The sequence below is a fragment of the Lonchura striata genome, chromosome 17, assembly GCF_046129695.1.
Source record: "Lonchura striata isolate bLonStr1 chromosome 17, bLonStr1.mat, whole genome shotgun sequence".
NCBI lineage: Eukaryota > Metazoa > Chordata > Aves > Passeriformes > Estrildidae > Lonchura > Lonchura striata.
The window spans coordinates 2,093,616-2,118,600 of NC_134619.1; the positions used below are offsets into that span (position 1 = coordinate 2,093,616).

Genomic DNA, 24,985 nt, shown 5'->3' on the forward strand with positions numbered 1-24,985 from the left:
TAAAAGCATGCTGGAAAGAACCCCAGAGCAGCAGAGCCCTCCAGCACGTCCTGGTCCTCACCCAGCCAAGGCAGATCAATGTCAGCACCGTTGCTTTAATGTTCACAACATTTATAAACCGGACAGTTTCAGACAGTTTATTTGGAACTTTTAAAAAACTAACATAGTTCAACAGGAAAAAAAACAACAGATGAGAAACTTTCACTTTTATGAAAAAAGAGCATTACGCCAACAGGATTTTCAACTTCAATATTTACAGTTTACCTGAGGTGCAACGATATATATTCTTTCCAAGAGAAACTCTTCAGCAGCGCTCAAGTATGTAAAAATAGAACTCCTACCTAATATTTGGTCAATTAATTCTAATGAAAAATACTCAAAAGTCAAAGTCAAGATATACATTCTCCACACACCTTCATAACCCAACTGTTTCAACTACTTTCGTATGGCTATTTGGTACAAAATGTTAAAAGAACCAATATTATAAAACTGTAGTGTTTCTATATACAGTACAATCACAGCTTAGTTCAGTAGCTTTCACCTTCTTCTCTTCCTCAGGGGATGAACTGCAGGTATAACTCCATGGAATATGCACTTGTGTCCTTAGACCTGGAGGGGGAAAAAAGAGGAATAAATATTAAGTTTGTGGTATACAGCTCTAAAATAGTACAGCACAGTTCTTGTTGTAAGGAGTGTCTTTAGAACAAAGGGAATTCCTTCCACATCCTTCCTAAGAATTTAATTGCCATGGAAGTCGGGATTGCCAGCTTTTATCTGGCAAATAAAGTCTACTTCGGGAGATTTCTGCCCCAAGAAGAATCCCAGGCATGAAATCAAGTTAACAACACAACCAGACACATCTGTGCTTAGCAGGGGGACAGTAAGATTAGAAGAATCCCAAGAAATAAAAGTGTTTTAAAAGCTGTCAACTCGATGTCAGATAGCTCTGCTCCCAACATCTTCCCATAAAACCACGTGTGCTGGCACAGATGCTACAGCATTCCAGAAATATTCCTTAAGAATTTCCCTTACAGAAGAGGGAAATCAACTGAAGCACCCCATGCAAAGTTTAATCAGCAGTAAGTTCAGAAGGTTTGTGTACCGTTCTTGGGTGATTCAGTTCTTCTTGTCACTGGGTCTGAAGGGTGTGTTCCCCACAAAGGGCTCGTAACTTCTCTTCTGCAGCAGGTTGCTGGGCAAGTGTTGGTAGGACACTGGTCTCTTTCCTGCAAAGAAAAGTCATTTAAGGGAGTTAGCATTATTTCCTGCTCCTCTCAGGTCCACCTCAGCATCCAGAACCCAAAATACCTTGAAAAATCATCTCACAAGCCTCAAGAATCTAGATATTCCTATTATAGCAAATTCAGCATCCAGAATAAATACAAGGAGAACGAAAAGATAATTTAACAACTTTGTGCTAAGTTTTGTTCAAGAGATGTCTTTGCTTAACTCACCCCACAGCAGATGCCCCACCTAAGAAAGTCTAAGTGCTGCATCCTTAATGCCTAATTCAGTTCCTGTATTTGTTTGAAAATTTAATTTTTCAATGGGTATTTGAGAGGGTAACCGGGGATACTTCATTGCTGCCATCAAGGATTACATAGAACTCGTGACACTTAAAATAAAAGAGTGTTAATACACATTTACTTGCAGACCTTTGTTAAGCAATTTTCAGACTAGTATACAGGCAGTTTTGTGTTTATCTGAGACCATTAATTCACATTTATAGATGTGAAATCAATGCCTGTTCCATATTAAGCCTTACTAGCTTAGGCAAGCAGTCAAAAACACTTCATAAAATTAAGGCAAAAAGTCCAGAATCATTACTCCCCCAGGATCCAAAAAGCCCAACTGCCATCCATATTCCATGAAAGCTTCCAGTGCAGAATTGAAAAAACCCTCCAGATCTTTAATTAAATAAAAATGGCACAGCCAAATTAATGTTTCAACAGAATCCACGGAGCCATTGGAGTGTGTCACGAGCAATTGTCTTTAATTTGCAGCCTCTGCCAAATCAATCAGCCAACAGGTTATCCCTGATAACATGTTGCCATTGCAAAGGCAACTAATTTGAGAATAACACAAACTGAGTGGTTTCAGAATGTTTCTGTCTCTTCAGGGCAACACGGGATGGCAAAGCTTACAAGCAATAAGGGAAGGCATCATGCTTTAATCAAGTTTGCCAAGTGGAACATATTCTCCTGACAACTTGATCCAGCATTTAACATGCGACAGAACACGTTGGGGGCACCACGAGGATGTTGCCACAAGGCACACGGGCCCTTCCAAAGAGGTTTTGACATGGTGGTTTATAAAATCTGCAGGGCTCAAGAGGAAGAGAGGGCAGAAAGCTGCAGGTCTGCACCTGCACAGCTCTGCAGATGGTGTCACACAGCTGAAGTCTAGAGAAACTGTTGTGTTTCAGATTTTTAACAAAAAATAATAAGAATTTAAAGAAACTTTCATCTCTGCTCTCCAACCACAATAAAATTCTGACTGTTTTGGCTGTTACCCTGAACCCTTCTCAATGACTATCAAGGTGTGGGCTGGGGACTTCGAAGCAAATTGGTTGAAAAATCAAGAAATTAACCTTACAAACCTACATCTTCTAGCCCAGGGCTTTTATGGAAGTTGCTACAATAACCCAGTAGAGGGGGGCTTGTTTCAGTTCTTTCCAACTGAGGTATAACAGCCATAAAAAGTTGCTTTTCTCGCCCGGAGCCAGCAGCTGGTAATGAACAATGAAATCCTCATTTCCATGACAACAATGCTGTCAAATTAGCTGCAGCCACAGTTGCGAGAGCTCTAAATAACAAAACCAGTGCAAAGTTCTTGACTGCAGGGCAGAGTCTCCAGGCTGGCACCAGGGAACAGGAAGCAAAGCCCAGCCCGGAGACTTCTCTGGCACAGGTGGAGCTTCCAAAGGAAGAAGCAGGTGGATTCCAGTGAAGTCACTGTTCAAAATAGAGCTGCTCCTGCAGCAGGCTGCCCCCTCCCCATCCCTGCACACACCCCCTGATCCCTCTCACAGCCCCAGCACAGCAACTCCTGAGCTCCTGGCACCCTGTGCAGGTGCCCACTGTGAATTTCTGACAGCAGCTCAGGGCACACAGCCAAAGCCCTGCACCAAAGCAGGAATGAACCCCATTTCCTCACCCCTCCAGTGACTCAGCCGTGGTGCTTTTCCTTCTCCACTCCCTGCCCACAACTGTGACACCTTCCCTCTCCTTTCCCTATAACCCACTAGGAAAGCCGGCATAATTATATAGAAATATACATTATTTACATGTGATGTATTTTTGAAGCCCACATCCTTAAAACAAGCAAACAAAAACCAGAACAGAGTGAGCAAATACTTATTTTTTGCCTCATAACTAAATGCGGATTCGGTATTTGCAGTTTGCTCTGACCTGAGGGAACACACCCCTGCTTGTTACCATCCCAGACTGCTTCAGAGGAGCAACGTTACTGCTTCCAGAGAATGGGAGCATTCAGAGTTCAGGAACTTCACAGACTTTCAGACTACACAGCCCACACAGGCTATTCATTTTTATAATGGGATCTTCGTCTCAAAACTCAAAGTCCTGTATTTGTAGCTAAGTCCATGCTGAGCTCAGCTTCAAGTCATAAATACCACCTTCTACAAATAGTCAGACAACTGCTTAAATATCACCCAGCACCTTTTAATCTTGGCCGCCTGCTGACTTTTTGAAAATGTTGACCAAGGACAAAACATAAAAAGCATGTATTTTGTAGAAGTACCACAGTTCTCCCAAAGCATCACAAATCATTTATCTCTGCTAGGCCCAGCAGTTTCCACAGAGCATTGCTACACCATAATTAGAATAGCAGAAATTTGTTGTCTTGATTTAACAAAGTATTCTGTTCCTACTAGAAGTTAAACATTTAAAAAAAAAATCTATTGAAGAGCAGAAGCCTAAAATTTGCATCAGTTTTATGATCTGCAATACATCCTTTTCTGCTCTTGAAGGGAACAATTGTCCATGGCAGCTTTTTTTTTTGGTAAAAAGTTTTATTAATATTCCAGATGGTCCAAGACTTCTGGCACATTAAGCACAAAGTCTCATTCCATATCCTGGATTAGTCAACATGTCTGGAGTAGTCTGATGAGTAAACAATACATGTTTGCCATCAGAAACCCATGGCAGAGGGGAAGGGGTAACCTGAGGAACTTAGACTTCTCTTTAAAATTCAGCCCTTCCACACCTAATTCCCCAAGCCAGGAACTTGCTGAACCGGGATTTTAAATTTAAAATCCAAGCACTGACTGAACTTGGTGAAATGCTAAGTACAGGCATGTTTTCAGTGTTTCAAAGTGGGCACACACTCATTTACAGCCCTGTGCAGTGGTGTAGGGGGAAGGAGGGACTGTACCTTCTCCTGTCGAGCTGGTGACTTGGCCATTGCTAGATCCACAGGAACCATAAAGTGATCCAGAGCTGTATGGCTCGTAAGGTTTGATAGTCAATCCATTGGGAGGATCAACATCATCTGCACTGAGGAGCCCTTGTTTGGTTGGCAGAACAGAGGATGTGGGTTTGGTGCGAGGGTATTCCTGAGGTAGCAGATTTGCATATCTGTTTGGAACACGAAATCTGCTCATTTCGTATCTCCTGTAATTAGCCAGCGGAGAGTCCAGGTGCTCCACAGCTACCACAGAGGGTTTCATCCGTTTGGAAGAGCTTTCTCCATAGTCTAGACTTGCATTGCTCCCAGATTTACTACAGAGATACTCTCTCCCTCGCTGGCAAGCCCAGCCAGGTTCATTGAGGTGAGACTCCAGAACCCCATTCATGCTGCTGCTGACCAGACCAGACTGAGTCACTGGGGCACCCAGAACTTTGATTTTATATTCAGATTTTTTTACTCTGTCCAGTACTGGAGAGATCCTGAAAGTGGAGTGCACTTCTTCTTGCTGAGGTTGTCTGTAGTTGTTTGCCTGAGCTCCAACGTTACTTTGCTGTTTATGAAACTTGAGGTTACTGGGGGCTGTACTGCTCGACTCGCTCACAGAGAAGAGAGGGGCTTTGTTCTGAGGAGGGGCACACTGCTTGGCTTTCCCTGTCTGCAGTGGTTTTGGTGGTGGATTTGTGGAAGCCTTGTTTTTGTTGGGATGGAGAGGCAGAGGAGGCACGTCCTTGCCCAGCAGGGCCGGGGGGCAGCCGGTGCGCCGGGCCTTGGCCAGCGCCTTGCTCCTGTAGCCGTTCTTGTTCACGGTGTCAGGGTTGTACTTGTGCATCAGCCTCTGGTGCATCATGAGGACCTCGGGGTAAAACGTCCTGTAGGTACAGAAGGGGCAGGTGCTGGGGGCCAGCAGGCCTCTGCTTGCAATCACTGAACATTCCTGGGAACTCTTGCTGGATAAGTCCAAAGGCTGCTCGTGACAGTCCACGATAAGTCTGCGTTTGTAGTTCTCAGTGCATTCTTGCATATTGTTCACATTTTTCCCACCAATAAAAGCACAGATATACTGCACATCGTCTTCCTCTGATGCCACAGAAGCCTTTCTCTCTCTTTTAGGCTGAGCCTCCTTGGTTTCCTTCTCAGCCTTTAGTTTCTCTGGGTAAGGAGCAGGCACGTTCTCAGGTACTTGATTCAAACTGCTACAAACAGAACCTTTGTTCGATTCCCTGGAATTGTTCTTTACTTTTAAAAAGATTGTGCTGCCTATTGCATTGCTCAAGGACAGAACTTCCTTTTGCTGCTTGGCAGGTGGGCAGCTCTCAGCATCTTTGGCACCATCAAAAAGCCTCTTTAGATTTTTGGTTTCTGGAGCAGCATCAGCAGCCAGTGACAGCGCCGTCTCCTGACCCCGCAGGGAACCTTTGCTGTCACCCTTCCCATCAGCTGCACTGTCACCATGCCTGTCCTTGTGGTGTCTCTCTAAATGATACCTCAGGGAAGTTTTCTGGGCTGCTGCATACTCACAGAATTCACATTTGTACGGCTTTTCACCTGCAACACAGATTTATCAGTAAATCAGCCTGAGATTTGAAGTCTTGATCACAAACGCAAGGCAACACTGTGGACTCTAATTAAAACACTGATTTTTCTCTCCCCTTCCACATGCTCCTAAATCCCAAACTCACGTAAAACATTTAAGCAACGGTATCTTAATTCTTTTCCTCACTAGAGTGCCATCTTCTGGCTGTGCTGGGATGATTCCACACGCTGGCTATGGATGGAGATGGGAGCTGACAACGTGTTTGGCAGAGATAAGCAAGGAGTGGAACTCTGGGGCAGGCCCAGCAAGCTGCAGCCCTTGCTCATCCATCCCACAAGTGTCCTGTTCCCAGCAGAAATGGGCAGCTCAGCTGGAAACAGAGCTGCCTCCCAAGAACACACAGGCAGCAAGGAAGGGTTTGTCTGGCTGTGCAAAACAAGGAGCTGAGCTGAAAAAGAGACTCAGCTTTTCCTCCAGGTAGCAGCAACTGGCAGACAACCAACTTCACACTTGAGAAACTGGCTGGTTTTTAAATTAAAACCAAACCCCAAACTTTTGCTACACCTTTAAAGGTAGAACAAATTAAAACTTGAAAATATATGGTTTTAACAATACTTAATGCATTTAGCATTATTCAAAACCATTCATCCTTATGTAAATAATTCAAATAAATTTTAATGGCAATTATTTAATTTTGTTTAGAATTAGAAGAAATTTTGTTCTTAACATCAGCAGTTTTGAAGGCATTTTCTGTTTTTCTAAAGTAAAATCAAACTTCTATCCAAGTGGATTCAGGTGATTTCCCTCCCCTCCCCAAAAGGTGTAGCCCACATTTACCTGTATGAGTTCTGAGATGAATATTGAGGTAATAATTGGAGCGAAAATACTTTCCACAGTAGCTGCATTCTCTGGAGGTTCCAAGGGTTTTAACTTTTGTTCTTTCCAAACTGTCTTCATTTTTATCTTCGGAAGAAAATACAGGCATATTATGAAGAGCAAATCCAAGTTTGCAGTCTTGTTCAAAACAATAACTTTTTCAATTATAAACAAAATTCTGAAATGCTGTTAAATTTTACACTCTGCAAGTAACTTTTGCTGTGTTTTGCTGCACCCTGAGTAACAAGAGCACAAGATGTTAAAGAGATTTCTGTCCCCAGCACTGTGGTTGGTGACAGTGACCAAGGAGCCCAGAGAACAAACAAGATTTCAAACAAGATTCAAAGAAGAAAAAAGTGACCTACAGAACTCTGATGGAGAATGGCTCATCTCAAATACTCATGCAGGTTCTAAGTGTATTATTTTATTAATGGGGATGTTTGAGTTAGTGCAAGTGGGATGATTCAAACTAAAAACGTTCTCTGTACACAACAGCCAAACACAGAGAGTTGGGGAAGGAAGGCAAATATACTTTTTCTTTTAAATTAACTCTAACAATGGTATTATTTATGTGCTAATCAATGGAATGTCTGTAGAGGGACACTCCTAAGATTCGATAAGGAGTATTTCACTGTATTAATACAGAGTGAGGAAGTGCCAGGGTGTCCCAGCGAGTGCCCCGGGTATTCCAGGAACGAATCCAGGGATGACCAAGCAGTTCCACTCCAGTGCAGAGGCAGGAGGTGCCACAGGAGGGCGGCAGGGACGGCGGAATGGCAGAGAATTCACCCGAACACCAGCAGCAGCCACAGCGCTGCAGCTCCCATTGAAAATCCACACAACTCCACTCACACCCAGGGCAAGGCTGACTGGAAAGCTCGGGAGGAAGGAGACCTTCAGCATGACTAAGAAGTCGGATATATAATAGACTTGAAAGAGTTCTTTGAGGTTCCTGCCTGCTGGAAGGTTTCTCTCCTGGAAATGCTGCGCATGGCTCAGCCCTGGTGAGTTAAACAAACAGCTCGTGTCTCCAGAGGTGTGACTCAGCAGCTCACACCAAAATCTGCCCTGCTTTAGGATAAAGCGCTGAGAAACAAAATAAGCAACTTCACATTAGGTAATCGTTTCATTCCTTTGTTCCTGCAGGCAAAATAAAGGGCTGCACATTACCAGAAATGGCAAAGTCAGGCCTGTGTGGGTGCCAGGACATTCTGTACGCCGTGTCTTGCCCTGAGATTATGCAAGTGTCTGTTCTTTAAAGCCGGCTGGGAGCATGTCACACACAGAACCACAGATTAGCTGGAGACTTTCTGCCAGGCCTTTTGTCCCCTGACATGCAATCTTTTTCAATTAAGGAATCATTCAGTATCACTTGCTTTTCTAAGACACTGTGACATGCAGAATTAATCCTGGGTAATGTACAGATGGAGTCTATCCACACTGTCAGCAATCCTTCCAGGCACAGGAGTTAAATATACACCTCTCTTATATGTAGGTCCACATATTAACAGCCTGTGTCCTTACACAAAGTGATTCAAACATGCTGGTTCTGACATTTAGGCTTTCAAATTTACTGTTCAAAATAAACACTGAACTTGCAGTTAGACAGAAAAAAGTTTTAAATTATTCTTTACTTCTCAGAGCCTCAAAAACTGCTGGTGCTGAGCACTGAATATTTTTTGCCCTTACAAGATACAGGGGGGAATAAAGTGAAACTGCAATTATTTCTCATAAAATACTCTTTGTAAAAACCACGTGCTGGATGAGAAGGGATATGGAACACTCCAAAGCATCCAGTAAAGTTAGAGATAAGGGGTGATTAAACAGTGACTTTTTCCAATGGTTACACTCATTGCTATGAAATCTACTTCAAGTACTGCAGTGTTAAGAAACCCCAACACAACTTCAAAGACCTCAAAATGGCAGCATCCAAACCTTCCTTACCTTCTCAATTTTCTGTTCCCTTTCCCCCACCATAACATTCCCTGTCTAGTTTTTTAACATTTCCTATCACGCTCTGAAAAGATAACGGAAGAACACAACGCATTCCTTGGCTCCGAGGAATTCCTGAACAACTCTCAGTGACAGCCACTTCAAACTGAAGTGCTCCCAGTGCTACTCACCTAAATTAATTGTTTCTGGAAGCCCATCTTCAGAGCCATCCTCAGAGCCTCCCTCCATCCTCTCTGCTGCCCCGTTCTCCTCCAGGTTCCCAATGATGTCGGCACAGTAGGTCCTGGCAGCGGTGGAAGTCTCTCCATCACCCCGCCGGTCCCTCTTGTGCACTCTGGAGTGAAGGACCAGCTGGTGGTATGTCCTGAAGGCTTTCCCACACTCAGAGCAGTGGGTTGGCTTCTCTTTGTTCTGGGATGATTTAGAATCCATCTCCATAGAAGGCACTTCACCAGCGGGATGTTTCAGTTTGTCCTGGGTTAGGTTACCATTCCCTGTGAAACTGCTGTTTTTATTTACCTTTGACTTCCCTGTAGTTTCAGCCTGGCTACCTTTATTTGCATTCCAAATTTCACAGAGTTCTTCTTTATCTGAAGATGACTCATCGTTGTCTGTACTTCCTTCTTGCCCTGGCTCTTTAATCTGCCCGTGGCCAACTGCAATTTTACCTTTGGTAGCCAGCTGCCATGCTTGATACGTGGTGAAAGGATCCAGCTCAGCAATCCACTTCGCAAGCTTCTGCAGTTTGTCCTTTTCTGGAACCGAATTTGGTCTTAAGTTCAAGAATTGGAAAAACTCCTGGTTTTGAGATGTTTCTTCTGCATTGACTTCAGCAGTCACTTGGGGGCTTTCACCATTGGGAACTGATTCTTTGGTATGCACTTTACTGTGCTCAATTAGAGTCTCTTTATTGTGAAATAAGAAACCACAAACCATACAAATTTTGTAAGGTGACGTTACATTTTCAGTTACGTGCTCCTGCACCACCTCATTTATTGTTATGGGGCCTTCAGAACCTTGCTGATGCTTGTTTCTAGAACCAGGTTTTCCAGTGTGCGTTCTCATATGGTTTTTGAGGAACCAAGGCTCTTTAAATCTTCGCCCACAAACATTACACCAATACGTGAAAGAATCTTTATGCTTTTTCATGTGCGCCTCAATGTCAAAAGCTTTATCAAACGTTTGCCCACAAACTTTGCAGCTCAGTTCCTCGCTGTCCTGCTCGTTGCTGGGTGAAGGGGAGCTGGTTCTTACCTGACACTTATCCAGAGGACTGAGATACTCTGCCTCCACCCTGAGCACGGCCGGCTCGCACAGCGTGGGCCTGTGCTGGGTTAACACGTGCTTCCCCAGCTCCTCGGGGTGCTTGAAAGTCTCGTCACAGAACATGCAGTCCAGGGGCATGCAGCCCTCGGCCTGCAGCAGGAACTTCTCCTGCAGGCTTTTGTAGGAGATGGTGTTTGTTCCTTTGATGGTCATGGAGGCATCGCTGGTCTCCATCTGGGCTCCCACAGCACTGGCGATTCCCTCGGGTCCGTCCATGTATGCCAGGAGAGGCTGTGTGGGCATCTTTCCTCCCTTCTGCTCCCTTTTACATCTCTTAAAGGCAGCCTGCACTTCTCTGGGGGTGCTCCCTGATCACTGTAAGGACACTTGTAGAGTTCTCCAACATGTGCTCAAAAAGTCTGCTCAGCTGGAAAACCTCTGCCAGGAAAATGGTTTTTAATTTTTTTTTTTCTTCCACCGGCAGAAAATTGTTTCTTCTTCAGCTTTATGTGCTTTCACACATCCCAGCAAAAGTATCCAAAGATTCGCTCAGTGATGGGATGAGGTTTTTTTTTAGATTGTTTCTTCAGATTTTTCAAGTCTACAGATACAGTCAGTTGCACTTAGTTTTGTTGCACAAACTTTTCAAATAGTTGCATTGGATAAAATACACTCAAGGCCAAGTTCAGTGCCACAACAAAACTCCAGCACCTGGGAAAGAGAGAAAACAGTTAGACCTTTCAAAAGAGAAGCACTGTCTCCCAAATAATGAAAATATTAGGGCTGAGAACATCAAGTGCTGTAGAACAAAGCATATGTTTAAGAGCCAATGAGGGATAGGTGGAAGGCACCTGGGTCACTTTTCTACCTGCCACAGTTGAAATAGTTTGGTCTTGAGCATCCCTCTGTTTACAAGTGTTATTTATTTCTCTGCAAGCCTTTGTCTATCCTTTCTAAACCTGCACTTACCCAGTTACATAAAGCTGCTGAAACCATATTTCAGTGCACTCCTGAACTCCTAACAAGGCAGCAGCCCAAGTAACCTCTCCTTGAACCTGTAAAACCACAGCAGAACTTCACTTGTTTGTCCTCTAAAGGCTGTTAAGCAAAAGGCTTTTTTCTTTTTTTAAGACTAGATAGCTTGACATCAGCTTTTATAGTTCTGGTACACAGGGAGTGTCAGCACAAATCTTTGCATTAAGATCCATTCACTAATCCCACTACTCAAAGCTTTCCCTATTACCCACACATTTACAATGTCTGTGACAATTTTAGGCTGGTACAGTAAGAACATCTCAACATTTTGTATGAACTAATGATACTGTTTCTTGAACAGTATTTAAATCATCCAAGAGGCCAACTATTACATTTTAAAACTCAAATTATTCTACATTCAAAGTGGCACAAAACAAAAACTGATTTATTGCTTATACTCACAAAGGTTTAAGATTGCAAAAGATTGAAAAGGGGCATAATATACTTAATTACAACTCCAATTTAAATCTCTAAGTCTACTGAGTTACAATGCCTTCTAGCAGCAACTGATGGGCCACCGCTTTGGGCTGACAAATTATAGTTTTGTGGAGTTCAGGACTCTAGCTGATGAAATTTTTGGGTAAAGGAAAAGTCTAGCAAACTAATATAAGACTAATATAAACTGCAGAAGAATCATTCTGAGACATTTCCAAATAAAGTAATAACTAATGAAAAGAATTCACTCAAAATCTGACTCAAACTTTGGCAAATTATTTCCTAAGAGCCAGCTGGCCAGTGACCACATGACTTGAATTAATATACCCTAAAACATATTATGCTCTATAACTCTTAGAGCAGAAAACAGCACGGACACAATTGGGGTTTAAAATTCACCTCAATTTCCACCTCTGCCTTGCTTTTCTATGGAAAAAAATGAAGCATTTTGTTTTATTTGACCCAAAGAAAGGATAAGAACTCAACCACAGCCCTGCAATAGTTCAGGCTGTCAGCTTTCCACGATAAAGATGATTATCAGTAAATTCTCAGCTATTTCTGAGCTGGCTGGACAGAAAAAGTGGTCTTGAGCCATTAAATCTTAAACTATTTCAGCAGAAATCAGCCCAGGCAAGAGAAGCAGCTGAGGAAGGAAGCCTCAGCACACACTGGCAGGAGTCATGGATCCAACATCTCCAACCCTTCATCCACTTCCTGCAGCCTTGCCCTGAGAACACTCCTTGCTTTTAGTTTGAAAACTCAGCACCTCCTTTCCCATAATGCAGACCACAAGATCCTGGGGCCTAATGAACATGGGTAAAAATAGAAAATAAAATAGAAAATAAAACACTGCCACACCAGAATGCCAGTAACAGGAGGAAATTATTGTTGCCAAGCTCTTGTTTTTCATTTTTTTCTGTTTCTCCAAAGTTTAAAGGCTCTTCACTGCCCAGTCCTCTAACCCAAATTGATACAACCAGCACAATTCATATCAAGAATTTTCTAGGGTTTTTTTATCCCAAGTAGTTTCAGGCCTGGGCCAAAGACTTATCCCAAGTTAAACACAAATGCAGGATTTTGCAGAGTAAGGTGGAGTGTAAGAGGGAACAGATCACTGCTGATGGCGACAGAACCTGCATTTTCTGCAGCCAAAGTCTCTTTTCTAACTACGCCCTTTATCCCCATTTTCAGTTTCACCACTGCCATGATTAACACTTCCTCTCTGCAGAATGAATCAAAAATCTCCTGTATCAGGCAGGTTCACTTCAGTGTGGGGTGACACTTTTCTTCTACTGCAGCCTTTGCCTTTCTCCCTTCCCCACTCAGCTCACACCTTCCCTCTCTCCCTATAGGCAGGTGAAGGAGCCAGAACCAAAGTTTGAAGCTCAAGTATTCAAAAAAACTTTTTTCCTTCTGTAAAACATCAGGAGAAAACATATCAAAGGCTGCTGGTTGGCATGTTTTGTGCTTCATGTTTCAACTTGCCTTTTTGCTCTATTTCTACTGGAGTCTTTAAAGGTATTTTTTACCCATCATGCTACAGCAAAGCTAAGTGAGTATCTGCCTGAAAATAAGTTTCAAATTTCAAAAAAAAAAAAATCCAGGCAAGATTAAAAAAGTGGAACAAACTTAAGAGTTGAGTGCATTTGCTTTCAGAGCCATAGGGAAGTGCTCTGCAGGAAGAAGTGTAAAAATCCTGCTACAGAGAGGCCAGAGGCACTTCTGGGGCACGAAGGCAGATCCAAAGGGCAGTGCCTGAAGTCCCACACAGTGAACTGCTGGGATTCATCAGCCACTACTTCCTCGCTCATGTCTACAAGCCAATTAATGTTCATTATGCTCCCATTCTGTGGCACTACAACAAATACAAGATAGAGCAACAAGAATTAAGTCACTGGAGAAAGGAAACAGATGAGAAACAGCAAGATCCACCCTCAGTGCCCTTTGTAGCATTGTGGGGTGAGGTGAGGGAGAAGAGAGCTCCTAACATGGGCCTACCCAAACCCAGCCTAGGATAAAACCAACACTGTGCCAGCCACAGCTCCAGGAAGTTTTAGAATTTAAGCAACAGGCAAAGATCACATCTAAGGGATGGCCCAGGCTGGTCACTGGTGGGTGAAAAAGCCACCTCAAGCAATCAGTAACATTTTCTCTGATAAGTCTTTGGAAACAGGGCTGCTCCAATCCCATCTCAGCTGCCTGGCAAACAAAACCTGTCCTCACAACCACACAGAGTGTACAACCAACACCAGAGTCATGAGAGGAGCTCAACAGGAGCTTGGGGCCAACTGTGGTGGCTATCAATAGGTTTGAAGCCCTTTGGAGACTTCATCAGAGCACTCTGCACCCTCCACCAAGCTGTGCTGGCTGCTCAGTGCTCTCACTGCTTTTATGGAAGTTCTGAACAGCCCTAAGAAGCAGCCACAGCTCACCCTCTAGGCTGCAGTGCAACCAGAGCAAGATATTCCTGTTTCAGGAATCTGAAATGCCTCTTTGCAGCTCTTGCTCTTGGATACACAGGAGAGAGCAGCTACAGACTGGGAAAAAAACTGCAGGTAGCATTTTAGAAGGAAAGTGTGGATACAACTAGACAAGAATATATTTAAACTGAGAAGAAGAAAGAATACAAGCACTAGAGTCAGAAGGCGAGTTAGAAAGCTCTATTCTTATTCTGTATCTGGTGATTACACATTTCACTCTGATTAGATCCATGCCTTTTACAAGTAGGCAGGATTTTTATGTTCTCGCTGTTCAGACAAGCCAACACATGCCAGAACTACAACCCAAATATCCCCACCAGGATTTCATCCATTAGTAACAAACCTTTCTTCCCACTCAAGATAATATGCCTTGCATTTGAGGACCAAAAACGCTGATTAAATTACATTCTTGTCATTCAAAACCCTGTAGGCAGCAGGAAAACTGTCCAGAGTTGTCTCAATTCTGTTGCTTCCTTGGAAAAATGGACAACCTGCAACACTGTGACTACAGCTGAGGGTCTGTGCTGCTCAACAAATAAAGTACAGTACCTGCATTTCTTGTGCTTTCTTTCACTTTCAGAAGACAAAAGGACACACCAGTATCAGAGACACTGAGTAAAGGAACAGAACAAAACAGGAAATCCTTCCTTCCAACAGCTGAAAAGCTACAAACTCGCCACAGATGAACTCAAGGTTGCAAATAAAAAATCACTTACCCCCTCACAAAGCAAGTCAAGAAAAGCCACTTGTGACTTCCCTGCCCATCTGCAAATGCCCCCTGTCCCTCCTGCCCTGCCCAGGGCCCACAGCTTCCAGGGGCTGCTCCGGGGGGAGGCAGCAGGGCAGGAGGAACCCGGACTTCTCCTGGAGCCACCGACTCATCTCAGTGCCAGGCTGCCACCTACTGCACTTGGTGCAACTACAAACACATTGCAGCTGAGCAGAAAGAACAAAACTACTGGAAAAGCTTTAGCCTGAGCATTTAGCACACTCCAGCTCACAAGTGAGTCATCCCTGGCTGAGTATTTCAGCAGGTTCACGGCGATACCCATTGTATTTATAAACACCACAAAACACCCATAAAGATTCCACTGGACAGATGAGAACATCTTGTTTTCATTGCACTTGCCACACAACCGAAGAGCCACACCACAACCCTGCTGCATATAAATGGATTATTAAAACAGAGAAAAGTTTAATTAAGTGCCTGTAGAGAAATTTAATTTATTTTTATTAAATTACACAACCCAAGACAACATATTACATAGTCTTGAAGATTTCTTTGGGAAATGACCTATCAGGAGTAATTTTATTGCATTTCTACTTCCTGCATTTCAAAATTTCCATGAATATGTAACTCTAGACACACCTTTCAGAGAATAGTACAGTCTAACCATTGAATTTCCCATTTTAAACACATTACAGAGGCACTGGGAATAAAAGTTGCATGGCAAGTCTCAGGATAAACAACTATTCTTTGCTAATTCTGTGCTGCAAAACTATTGTTAAACTGTTAAAAGCAACCTGGAACAATTACAGAAGTTAAAGTAGTTGCTGCAACACTTTCTGAAAAAGAGAAGTGAGAAAACTTGAAGAGTTACAGCCAAATCCAGGCCACTGACGTTACTTTTCTTCTCTGGCAGATAAAAACTCAGACACAACTACCTCAACAAGCCCAGATTCTCAAATTCAAGGCCAGCAGCAAAATTATCACTGCTTAGCTGACCAGCTTCTTCCAGCTGCTGCAAATCAACCACTTTAATTTTTACTGGGTCTATTGGACTTCAGAAACTCAAATGCAACTCTCATTTCCACTTAAAAAAACCCTACAGTATTCCTCATGTTTCAAGAAGTTTCAGGATATTAAGAGTCATTTTACATGAACTGTTCTTTCCTCTTGGTGTGTTCATGCCCCAGAACAGATTGCTGATAAACAGATTTTACACTGCTGGTCGCTTATTGGAAATTACAAGTTTAACACCTTTTTTATTTCCAATTTCAAAGATTTACTGTAGTTGTTCCAGTCCTACCTACGGACCACAGATAAAACAGACCAGTTAACATCACTTTTAACAACACCTCACTGGGACCACAAATAAAAACTACCTTATGTATGTTATCTATTTTATCTGGGCACAGCTGCGTTCAGGTGTAATACTGATCACAGGCAGAGCAGCTCATGCATAAATAAATACACCTTCAAATCCTCAAATAAAACCTGAGCTGAGGCTGAACTTATTTAGGACGTTTTTTTAATATGCACATACAGCATCGCATACAGCTAAGGCAGCTGCACCACACCTACAAAGTTAAGCACAAACAGCACCCTGAAATAGTTCCTAACAATATTTAGGAGCTGCAGATTTTGGGATGCCCCTCCAGTGTTCTGGCTTGAAGGTAAGGCAGCTGCACCACACCTACAAAGTTAAGCACAAATAGCACCCTGAAATGGTTCCTACCAATATTTAGGAGCTGCAGATTTTGGGATGCCCCTCCAGTTTTCTGGCTGAGTGTGGTGTCTGCACAAGCCACCAGTGACCCCAGCTCTGTGCTGGAGCAGTTCTGGTGTACCCTGGCATCCCTGAGCTCCCACACTTATAAAGTGAAGCCAAGTGTCATGGTGAGGTTCTCACTCACCAACTGTCCCAAAAGGTGAGATTTCCAAAGTGCATGGTGTGAAATCTGGGGTCTGGCCCTGCAGGTAGCAGGGGTCTGGCCCTGGGCCCTGCAGGTAGCAGGGGTCTGTGGCACCACGGGACTTCCTCTGTGCACTTCAGCAGAACCGTGTGTGTCACACCAGGGCAGGAGGGGCTTTCCTCCAGCAGGCTCAAACAGATTTAGTCCCTAATTTTAGGGAAGATGCTGCAGTATTTGCTCCACAGACCATGCCCTTATTTCTCAAAGAATACAAGTGCCCACTGCCCATGACTCCAGTGACAGAAAGTTATTTAAGTCAGGCCAGATAAAACCTGACTTTGCAGAGTAGCACAGAAGCCAAGAATTATTCCTCATTACTGGGCATTCTGCTGCTTTCTAGGGAAGGAAAGAGCTACTCCCATTGAACAGAAGATCATTTCACACTGCTTCCCAGAGTATTCTGTGTTAGTGGAGGAGCACGTGAGTGATCCCAGTGATGCTTCTCGTCCACACCGAGCCTTTTATACCGACTGAGCAAGCACAAAACTGTTTTTTATACTTTGTTAACAGTTCAGCCTGATAAAGAACTAACACGAGCACTTGTAAAGGAAATGGAGATTCAGGGGGAGGAAGGGGAGGAAGAGAGTTGTTTGTTTCAGTTGCAGGAAAGATCAAAACGAAGATGTTCAGGTTGAAAAGAGAACATAAAAGATGACCCTAAACTGGAATTTCCACTCCCTCCATCTGCAAATTTAAGTCCCCCTCATTAGTCTTCATCCTTCAGGCTTGAAGATTTCAAAGTTATTCCTAAACTTAAAACTCTTTCATGGCATATCCTTTTTATCCCCTCTAAGACAGACGCTCAGTTATAGTTCCTTCTAACACCACCACAGGGATTTCCAACACAATGATCCTAAAACAATTCACAGAAACACAACCAGAACGTACACAGAATACATACAACCAGACATACACAGAATTCAAGACTGTTATTATCCAAGCATTTCTGCACACACACTTCAGAAAGATTTTGTGTTGAAAGCCCTTTTGCAGTCAGATAAAACAGACACACATGCGAGTCATTTTCCCTCTGAAGCCTCGCAAACAGGATTTTAATCACCAGTGGAAAATAACTCATAGTTAATAACGAACAATATTAGGAAAACTCCCTCCCCCATCTCAGACATCTATACTAATAAAAACAAAGGATATCCTCTTTCTCTAAAAAACCTTTTCCTGTGGAGTCCCTTCTTCTTGAAGCCTAGATGTCTACCAGGGGTTTGGCAGAGGATGGATGAGCTGAGTGTGTCTCCTCAGAGAACTGAATGCCTCTACTATCAAAAGATGTAATTAGGCCTTTTAAAGCAGGCAACGTATAAGCTTGCAGCATTCTACACATGTTTTTCCTCCACTGAGCAAGAGCAAATATAAAAGAGACTAATTCTTGGCATTAAAGGAGGAAGCACTACAAGTATTGACTTTTAAAGTTCAGAAGGACTGCTCAAACTGCCAGATTTTTTTCCTTTTTCCCTGATTAGGAGAGAATTTCTCAGGAGCCACAAAACCAAAGTGTCCTTTAGACAACAGAAGTGGCCAATACCTGTTGCAGAAGAGCTGAAAGATACAAGAATAACCCTATTTTAAATAAGTCTGGGATACATTTCACCACTGCTGGAGGATGATGCAACTTCATTAAATCAAGAAGTTACATGCACTTAAACTGGCAATGACCCCTTACCTTACAAAACAGTTTATTGTTCTCTCCACAGCAGGTAAAGGCTCTTGGTGGAATGAGTGATACATTTTTATTGTTGAGTCAGTCTCACCTTACACAGACTGCCTTGTATGTTTAGTCTTGGTTTTCATTTAAAAGAAGGTATTTTCAGAGACCTTAAAAGCAAATTTGACTTTTTTACTTCTTGGCAGAGGGATGTAAGGTCTCTCCAACAGCCACAACTACAAAGAAGTGGTAAATTCAGTTTACCAAATGAAGACTTAATTCCTTATTACTCAAGAGCCAGGAGTTCCTCTGAAGCAATTACATGCAAGTTGCATCCCTTTGGGCAGCATAGGTGAAATAACAGGAAAAGAGATTATTTTACTACTCCTGAATTTGAGAGAAGTGGTCACTGCCAAGGAGTTCCCTTTGTTAAGACCATTAATGTGCCCTAGTGCTCTGACCTGACTTCCAGTTTGAATCCAACTCTCACCCAGCACAGCTCAAACTGCTGCCCCTTGGAAGGAACAGAGCAGTATCTGATCCCTGTCCTCTGCACTTGGAAGTTGTCACTCTCAAACGTAACCACAATCAGGAGCTTGCAAAAAGTAGTCTTGAAAGATGGAAGAAGGTAGAGAGTCCAGGGAAAAGACATTTACTTGGAGTTCAGTCATCCTCTGAAGTAGCATCTGAAGGTACTAAAATAGAAAAGTGATAGAAACAGACACTTCCAAAGCTGTCTCCTTTCTCCCATGCAGGTGGGAGATGTCCCAGAGACTGATGGAGACTTTTTAACTCCCCAGCCTTACATCACCCCTCAGCAGTGGGCTGCAGGGACGTGTGTGTGATGTACCCAACAGCCTGGGCTGCACAGGGCCAAGTGGCCTGTGAAGCAGGGACCACACCTGCAAGAAACAGAGCTAACAGGCAATTTCAGTTCTACCAGCATAAGAACTAAAAAAAGTTAGAAACAAACAGGAAAGGTGAACAGAAATTGAGCCTTCTCTGGGCCAGGTTTACATCCATTCTCCCTACATCAGTCCTTGGTGTAAATCCAAGCTAATCTAATTTGCTTTTTCCTGGGTACCAAAGGAGAGAGGCTGAGAGAAGCCCCAGGGTTTCACCCACCCAGTTCTCTGCTCTCACAATAAAGTGTAGGCACAACACAAAGGCCTCAGTTTCCCTGATGCAGCTCAATCAGAGCAAACTGCACTCCCTTTATTACAGTGAGAAATGCAAGTGTACCTATTGCGCATAAACAAACTCAGACTTTGACACTTTTAGTTACATAAAATCTGCAGCACAGAGAAAAGCACCCTCCAGTCAATAATTCACTTCTGCTTGGATGGTTTTCGGCTCCAGTCTTGAAGTCACCCTGATCTACGCAGATTTCCCTGCATATTCTACCCACATTTCCTCTTGTACTTTCTTTTGAAATCCTCAAGGCAGCCTGATAAGCAATTCCATCTCATTGTGTTTCCAAACACATATGTCACCTATATTTTTAATTTCAAACTCATTTTTCCCAGCATGTACACTGCTCTACTTTGAAACTGCAAAGTCTGCTCTTATCATGCTGCTTGAAAAAAAAAAAAAAAAATAAGGAGGAAGAATCAAGAGTGCTAGATTTATGATAAGCTATAAACTATGCTCTGACCAAAGTCATATGATTGTAACAGTAGAAGTTTTTATATATTTTTCCCATTGACATACACCCACGTTTGGCATAAACAAGCTTCATCAGCAACAAAAGGAGACTATTTGGCAATTTCACTGAAGAAAAAAAAAAACAAGCTGATTTCTAACAGCAAATTATTTAGAGAAAGAAACTTTCTGTTTGAAAGCACATAAAAACCTAGGTAAGTTTAGGCTGAAAAAGGCTTTTTTAATCCTAAAATACAACATGTGTTGAGAATCTCACATAGTTTGGTCATATCCTTTTCCTTACTTTTGTATTCAGTTGCAAATCTCTTGTGGAATGAGTCACATCTCTCTCAAAGCACGCATACAGTAGTCAGCAGAATCCCCTCAGTGCATTCATACACCAGGAAGAAAAACTTTTTTTTTTTTTTTCCCCTAAAGTCACCTTAGAAAGGTGGGGGGGGCTGATCAGAAATGCCCCCAAGTCGGTTAAAAGCTGAAAGAATTTGCAAATAACGCCGGTATGAGATGTGGGAAGGCTCTGAGGGGGGCTGGAAATGCAGAGTGTCCCCAGTGAGAGCTGAGCTGGCACATGGCAGCCCTGCTGCAACCCAAAGGCTCCGTCCTGCTATATTTAAAGACAATACCTCAACAGCGAAGTATTACAACATTTAAAGTGAGATAAATAAGCATAAGACACAGGCAAATATCCTTGGTTATTTAATCATCCTGAAAGCAGCGTGGAAGTGTGAGGCTGAGTTCAAAGGTCAAACTCTTCTTTCAGCTTCTTGCAAAGAAAAGAAAGCTCAGCCCATTTTACCTTGGGGAAAGGGGGGCTGCTCTTTCCATATGCCAGCATTTCATAACACAGGAAAGAGGGAGTGTATTTACATATACACTAGATGGAATCTTTTCCTAGGATAATGCATTCCAAATCAAGATTCAGGTTAGAAAGAGCTGGGACAACAGAAAGTCCCAAAGAACAAAGGGAAGTTAAAATTTACTTAACGTTTCCCCAGAGCTTCTTAATTGCAAACGCTCAGATTTTCTTGTAACTAAAAGTTTACTGTAATCACTGGTTTGAAAGTCTAAGTGAAAGCCACAGTAAATAATAATATAAAATAATTTCCCTCTGATTGCAGTAATAACTTAGCACTTTGTATAAAATATGGTATTAATCTATCAGCATAGCTCTAAAGGAAAATACAGTGGCAAGAGGAGATATTTCTGAAGGTTAAAATAAGTGCTCAAAAAGGAATTTTTGGAGTGTGATCTAATGAAAGGGGGAAACCAGAATCAAGTAGCCTTTTGTGTAAGACAGTCTGATAAAAAGGTGCTAAAGTTTATTTTCTTCCTCTCTTTTCTGGCCCCTACCCTAAACCTTGCTCTTCCCACCCCTCCACCAAAACAAAGCAAAATCAAAAAACATTATTCACTTAAAGAGGAGAAGAAAGAAATCCTCTAATGCAAAGCCTGGAAGCCATTCTCTAAAGACTACTTAATATGAAACTTTGTTTACAAGACACCAATATAGCCTCCTTACCACACTCAAAAACAGAAAACATCCACTTATTTAAAGAAATGCTTTTTCTATTTTGATCAACAAGGACGTCGGTATTCATTTTAATTTTAAATTCGGCCCCAGCAGTGCCATATGAATGTTTTAAACTCATCTATGATATGCACTGTTTGAGAATGTTTAAACAAAGGAAGTAGGAAAAGCCTTAAAATACACAGCAAAACTTAATGGCTTCAATTTTTAAATACAGCCTGATTGCAGCATGGCAAAATTATTCTCTTATGCTCACAGTCAGCCTTCAGAAAGAATAAGTGCAGTCAGTGGAGTAATTTGTCCCACTGGAAATTCTGTATTAAACATCTACCTAAAATAAACAAGGCTTCGCAGCAAGAATCGTCAGTTGCCATTAAGGACACACCTTAAAGTTCTTACCACACAGTAACTAAACAAGTACAAACTAGTGGGGACTGTTTGCTACTTTTGTCTTAAAAGTTAATGAGATCAATTCACTGCTCAGTATCAGATCCTCAGATCATTTTCTGCAAAATGCAGCAGACAAACAACCCCCAAAACACCAACATCCAGGCTCTGAGTGGCTGATGTGTTATCAGCAAGCCTGAGCTTCACGCAAAGGCGAATAGAAATATTCACATTTAAACCTGACACCAGTAATAGTAAAAGGTAAAACGCTGAACTGCTCAGAATCTGGAGCGCTGGTACTGGAAGGCAGCTGTTGTTCCCCTGCCTTTTCTTTTGTTGTGCTTAATCTCATGTCAAGTCATTCAACCAACTCCAAAGCGATGAAGACATAATTGAACAACCTTAACTAAAAACTGATCTATAGTTCCTCAACTGCCATATATGCTGTTTAAAGATTAAAAAAGGCTAACTTATGAAAAAGAATCCACAGAATTTAAATCAGCAACTCTGGTGCATGCAGAAGAGTTGCTTGGCTGAAGGCCAAGCCAATCAATAATCACTGTAATAACCATGGTTCTAAAGTTATTTGTTTTTCATATTCACCACCCTGAAAAACTTAAAAGGCAAAACTTGAAAACTCAGATGTTGATTTCAGGAAAGAGCCTAGAGATCGAAAATCCAAGTATTCTGCTCAGCACGACGAGATTGCTCATTAAAAAAAAACACGTTGCAGAACGATCAGTGATCACAAAGCCACATTCCTGCTACAGATCTTAAAATATTGACTCAGTTACAGAACTAGTAAAGGGGAAGAAAAAAAAAACCCTCCTCCACCCTCGCTCTCTTCCCTCCCCCTCTGCAAAAGAATGCAGTTTATCCTACTTATTTGCAACTGTCCTGTTGTATTATCCAAGGAAAGGCTGAAAGCTCAGTGTGGACATCCCAAATTAAAGTGTTAGTCGTATTCCCAAACCTCCAGTTAATAAGAGCTCCTAAGAGCAATAAAACATGGCGTTAAAGCATTTGCAAGCCATTGTCATAGCCCTGTGCTCTGCTACCTTTGCAGCCCCAGAACCAGCCCCCACCAAGCATGGAAGCGTTGGTCAGCAAGTCAATGCCTGCTATTCAACTTGTAGTTAGGCGTTTTATTTCTGTGTCTTCCAGATCATATCACGCCTGCATTTCACGGCCTAATAAAATGTGAAGAATGATATGCTCCCTTCTCTCCCCCCCTCCCTGCATCTGAAACTGCGTTATTTCCCCTCTCCTCTTTTTCACACATTCTTACAAAAACTTCCCTTTTCACATACTTCTATAACAAAATATTTCACTGCAGCTATACTTCAGTTCCTATTTCTATTTTCGATTTTCACTAGATTCTTCTTTCTCTGCCTCCCCCTCAAACCCACTGGTAGAAACTGATGTAGTTTTAAAGCTCTCAAGGTCATTTCAAAAATGAAAAAAAAAATGCTATCTCGAAAAAAAAAACCTTTAAACACAGAACCCTCCTAAACTAAACCCTTTTCACATTCAAACGCCTTTCATCAGCGGATCAATAACCCAACAGAAAGATTTTTGTTCCCCACCACTTCAAAACTATTACACTTCAATTCAAATACTTACTGGGAGTCACACAGCACATTTTATGGGATGGCTCATTAGAGAACATACAGACCTTACTTTGGGTGCAGGTTTTCTGTGTGGGAGACAAACAAACAAAAAAAGCCTCACACCCCAAAACAGAAAGTCCAGGGGGCATCACGGAACAGGAATGAAATCCAATCTCTGGATATTCTAGAATTTTATTGTCCTCGCCTGGCAACCTCTTTTGTTGCTTAAGAAGTCAGTTGAGGCTTATTTATTTATTTTCTAAACTTCCTATTCGCCTTTAAAAAAAAAAAAAAAAAAAGAAAGAAACACGATGCTGAAGAAATGCTCGGGAGGGCTTTGCTCTTTGAAAGACAAAGGTAAATGGAACAAAAACTGGCAAAACGGATCAATAAACTTTTCATTAACAACTCCCCCCCCCCCCCCGCACTCCGCCCCATGAGCCACTTACTACAAATCCTTCTTCCAGGAACATCTTTGACTCACAAAGCAATAGCCTGCTGCCGCTGCGCACCCCCACCCCCTGCAGACCGGCGCCTCGGGGGGACCCAGCGACCCCCAGGTGCGGGGGGCGGCAGGGAGGGGGCGGCGGAGCGGGGCCAGCGCCGGCTCCGGGCGGGAGGGAGCTGGGGAAGGGCGGCGGGGCCCCGCCCGCCCCGCGCCGGGCAGGGGCGGCGGGACGAGCCGCTACCTGCGGCCGCGCACACCTGGCCCTTCCTCCGCCCGCCTCACCCCTGCCCTTCCTCCTCCTCCTCCTCCTGCTGCCGTGCCCCGCGGCCCCGGGACAGCGCGGGGACGGGGGGGGCTCCCCGCTTCCAACCGGCGAGCCCTCCAGACATCGCGGCGGCGGCGCCCCCCCGCAACCGGCCCCTCACGGCAGAGGCCGCCCGAGGGAGCGGGCTGCGCCGGCCGCCGCAGGTGCCCCCCGGCGGGGCGAGGGGGGGCGGGGAAGGTGAGGAGGAGGAGGATGGAGGAGGAAGGGGCCCGCAGCCCCCGGCAGGTGCCCCCCAGCCCTGCCTCACCTGAGAGAGGCGCCGCGGGGCAGCGGCCGCGGCGCGCTCGGGGCACTGTTTGTAAACGGCTCCGCGGCAGCTGTTGCTCGGGCAGCCCCGGGACACGCCCTCCCTCAGCGGGACACGCCCCTCCTCAGCGGGACACGCCCTCCTCAGCGGGACACGCCCTCCTCAGCGGGACACGCCCCTCCCTCAGCGGGACACGCCCCTCCCTCAGCGGGACACGCCCCTCCCTCAGCGGGACACGCCCCTCCTCAATGGGCCATGCCCCTCCCTCAGCGGGCCATGCCCTCCTCAGCGGGACACGCCCTCCTCAGCGGGCCATGCCCCTCCTCAATGGGCCATGCCCCTCAGCGGGCCATGCCCCTCCTCAGCGGGCCATGCCCCTCAGCGGGACACGCCCCTCAGCGGGACACGCCC

General features: G+C 43.7%; 1 protein-coding gene across 2 annotated transcripts; it reads right to left on the reverse strand.

Annotated features, from left to right (window-relative positions):
• Positions 1 to 496: 496 nt before the first annotated feature.
• Positions 497 to 24,694, reverse strand: ZNF217 (zinc finger protein 217). Of its 2 annotated transcripts, none has more exons than XM_021534039.3 (6): positions 24,575 to 24,694; positions 8,965 to 10,771; positions 6,803 to 6,928; positions 4,396 to 5,976; positions 1,103 to 1,226; positions 497 to 609 (listed from the first exon to the last, which is right to left on the reverse strand). In XM_021534039.3, the coding sequence occupies exons 2-5, from the start codon at positions 10,361 to 10,363 to the stop codon at positions 1,117 to 1,119; spliced, it is 3,216 nt and encodes a 1,071-aa protein (XP_021389714.2). In that variant the 5' UTR covers positions 10,364 to 10,771; positions 24,575 to 24,694; the 3' UTR covers positions 497 to 609; positions 1,103 to 1,116. The 2 variants fall into 2 exon arrangements, with proteins under 2 accessions (XP_021389714.2, XP_031362391.2); XM_031506531.2 differs by lacking the exon at positions 24,575 to 24,694 and adding an exon at positions 24,004 to 24,100.
• Positions 24,695 to 24,985: the final 291 nt, after the last annotated feature.

Bases quoted from the DNA above. Each gene is read 5' to 3' on its own strand.
- ZNF217 (XM_021534039.3), bottom strand. From the start codon at position 10,363: ATGCCCACACAGCCTCTCCTGGCATACATGGACGGACCCGAGGGAATC. The intron at 6,929-8,964 runs GTGAGTAGCACT...TTTCTTCCGAAG, and splicing joins TCCAGAAACAATTAATTTAG to ATAAAAATGAAGACAGTTTG. The intron at 5,977-6,802 runs GTAAATGTGGGC...TCTGTGTTGCAG, and splicing joins TCATCTCAGAACTCATACAG to GTGAAAAGCCGTACAAATGT.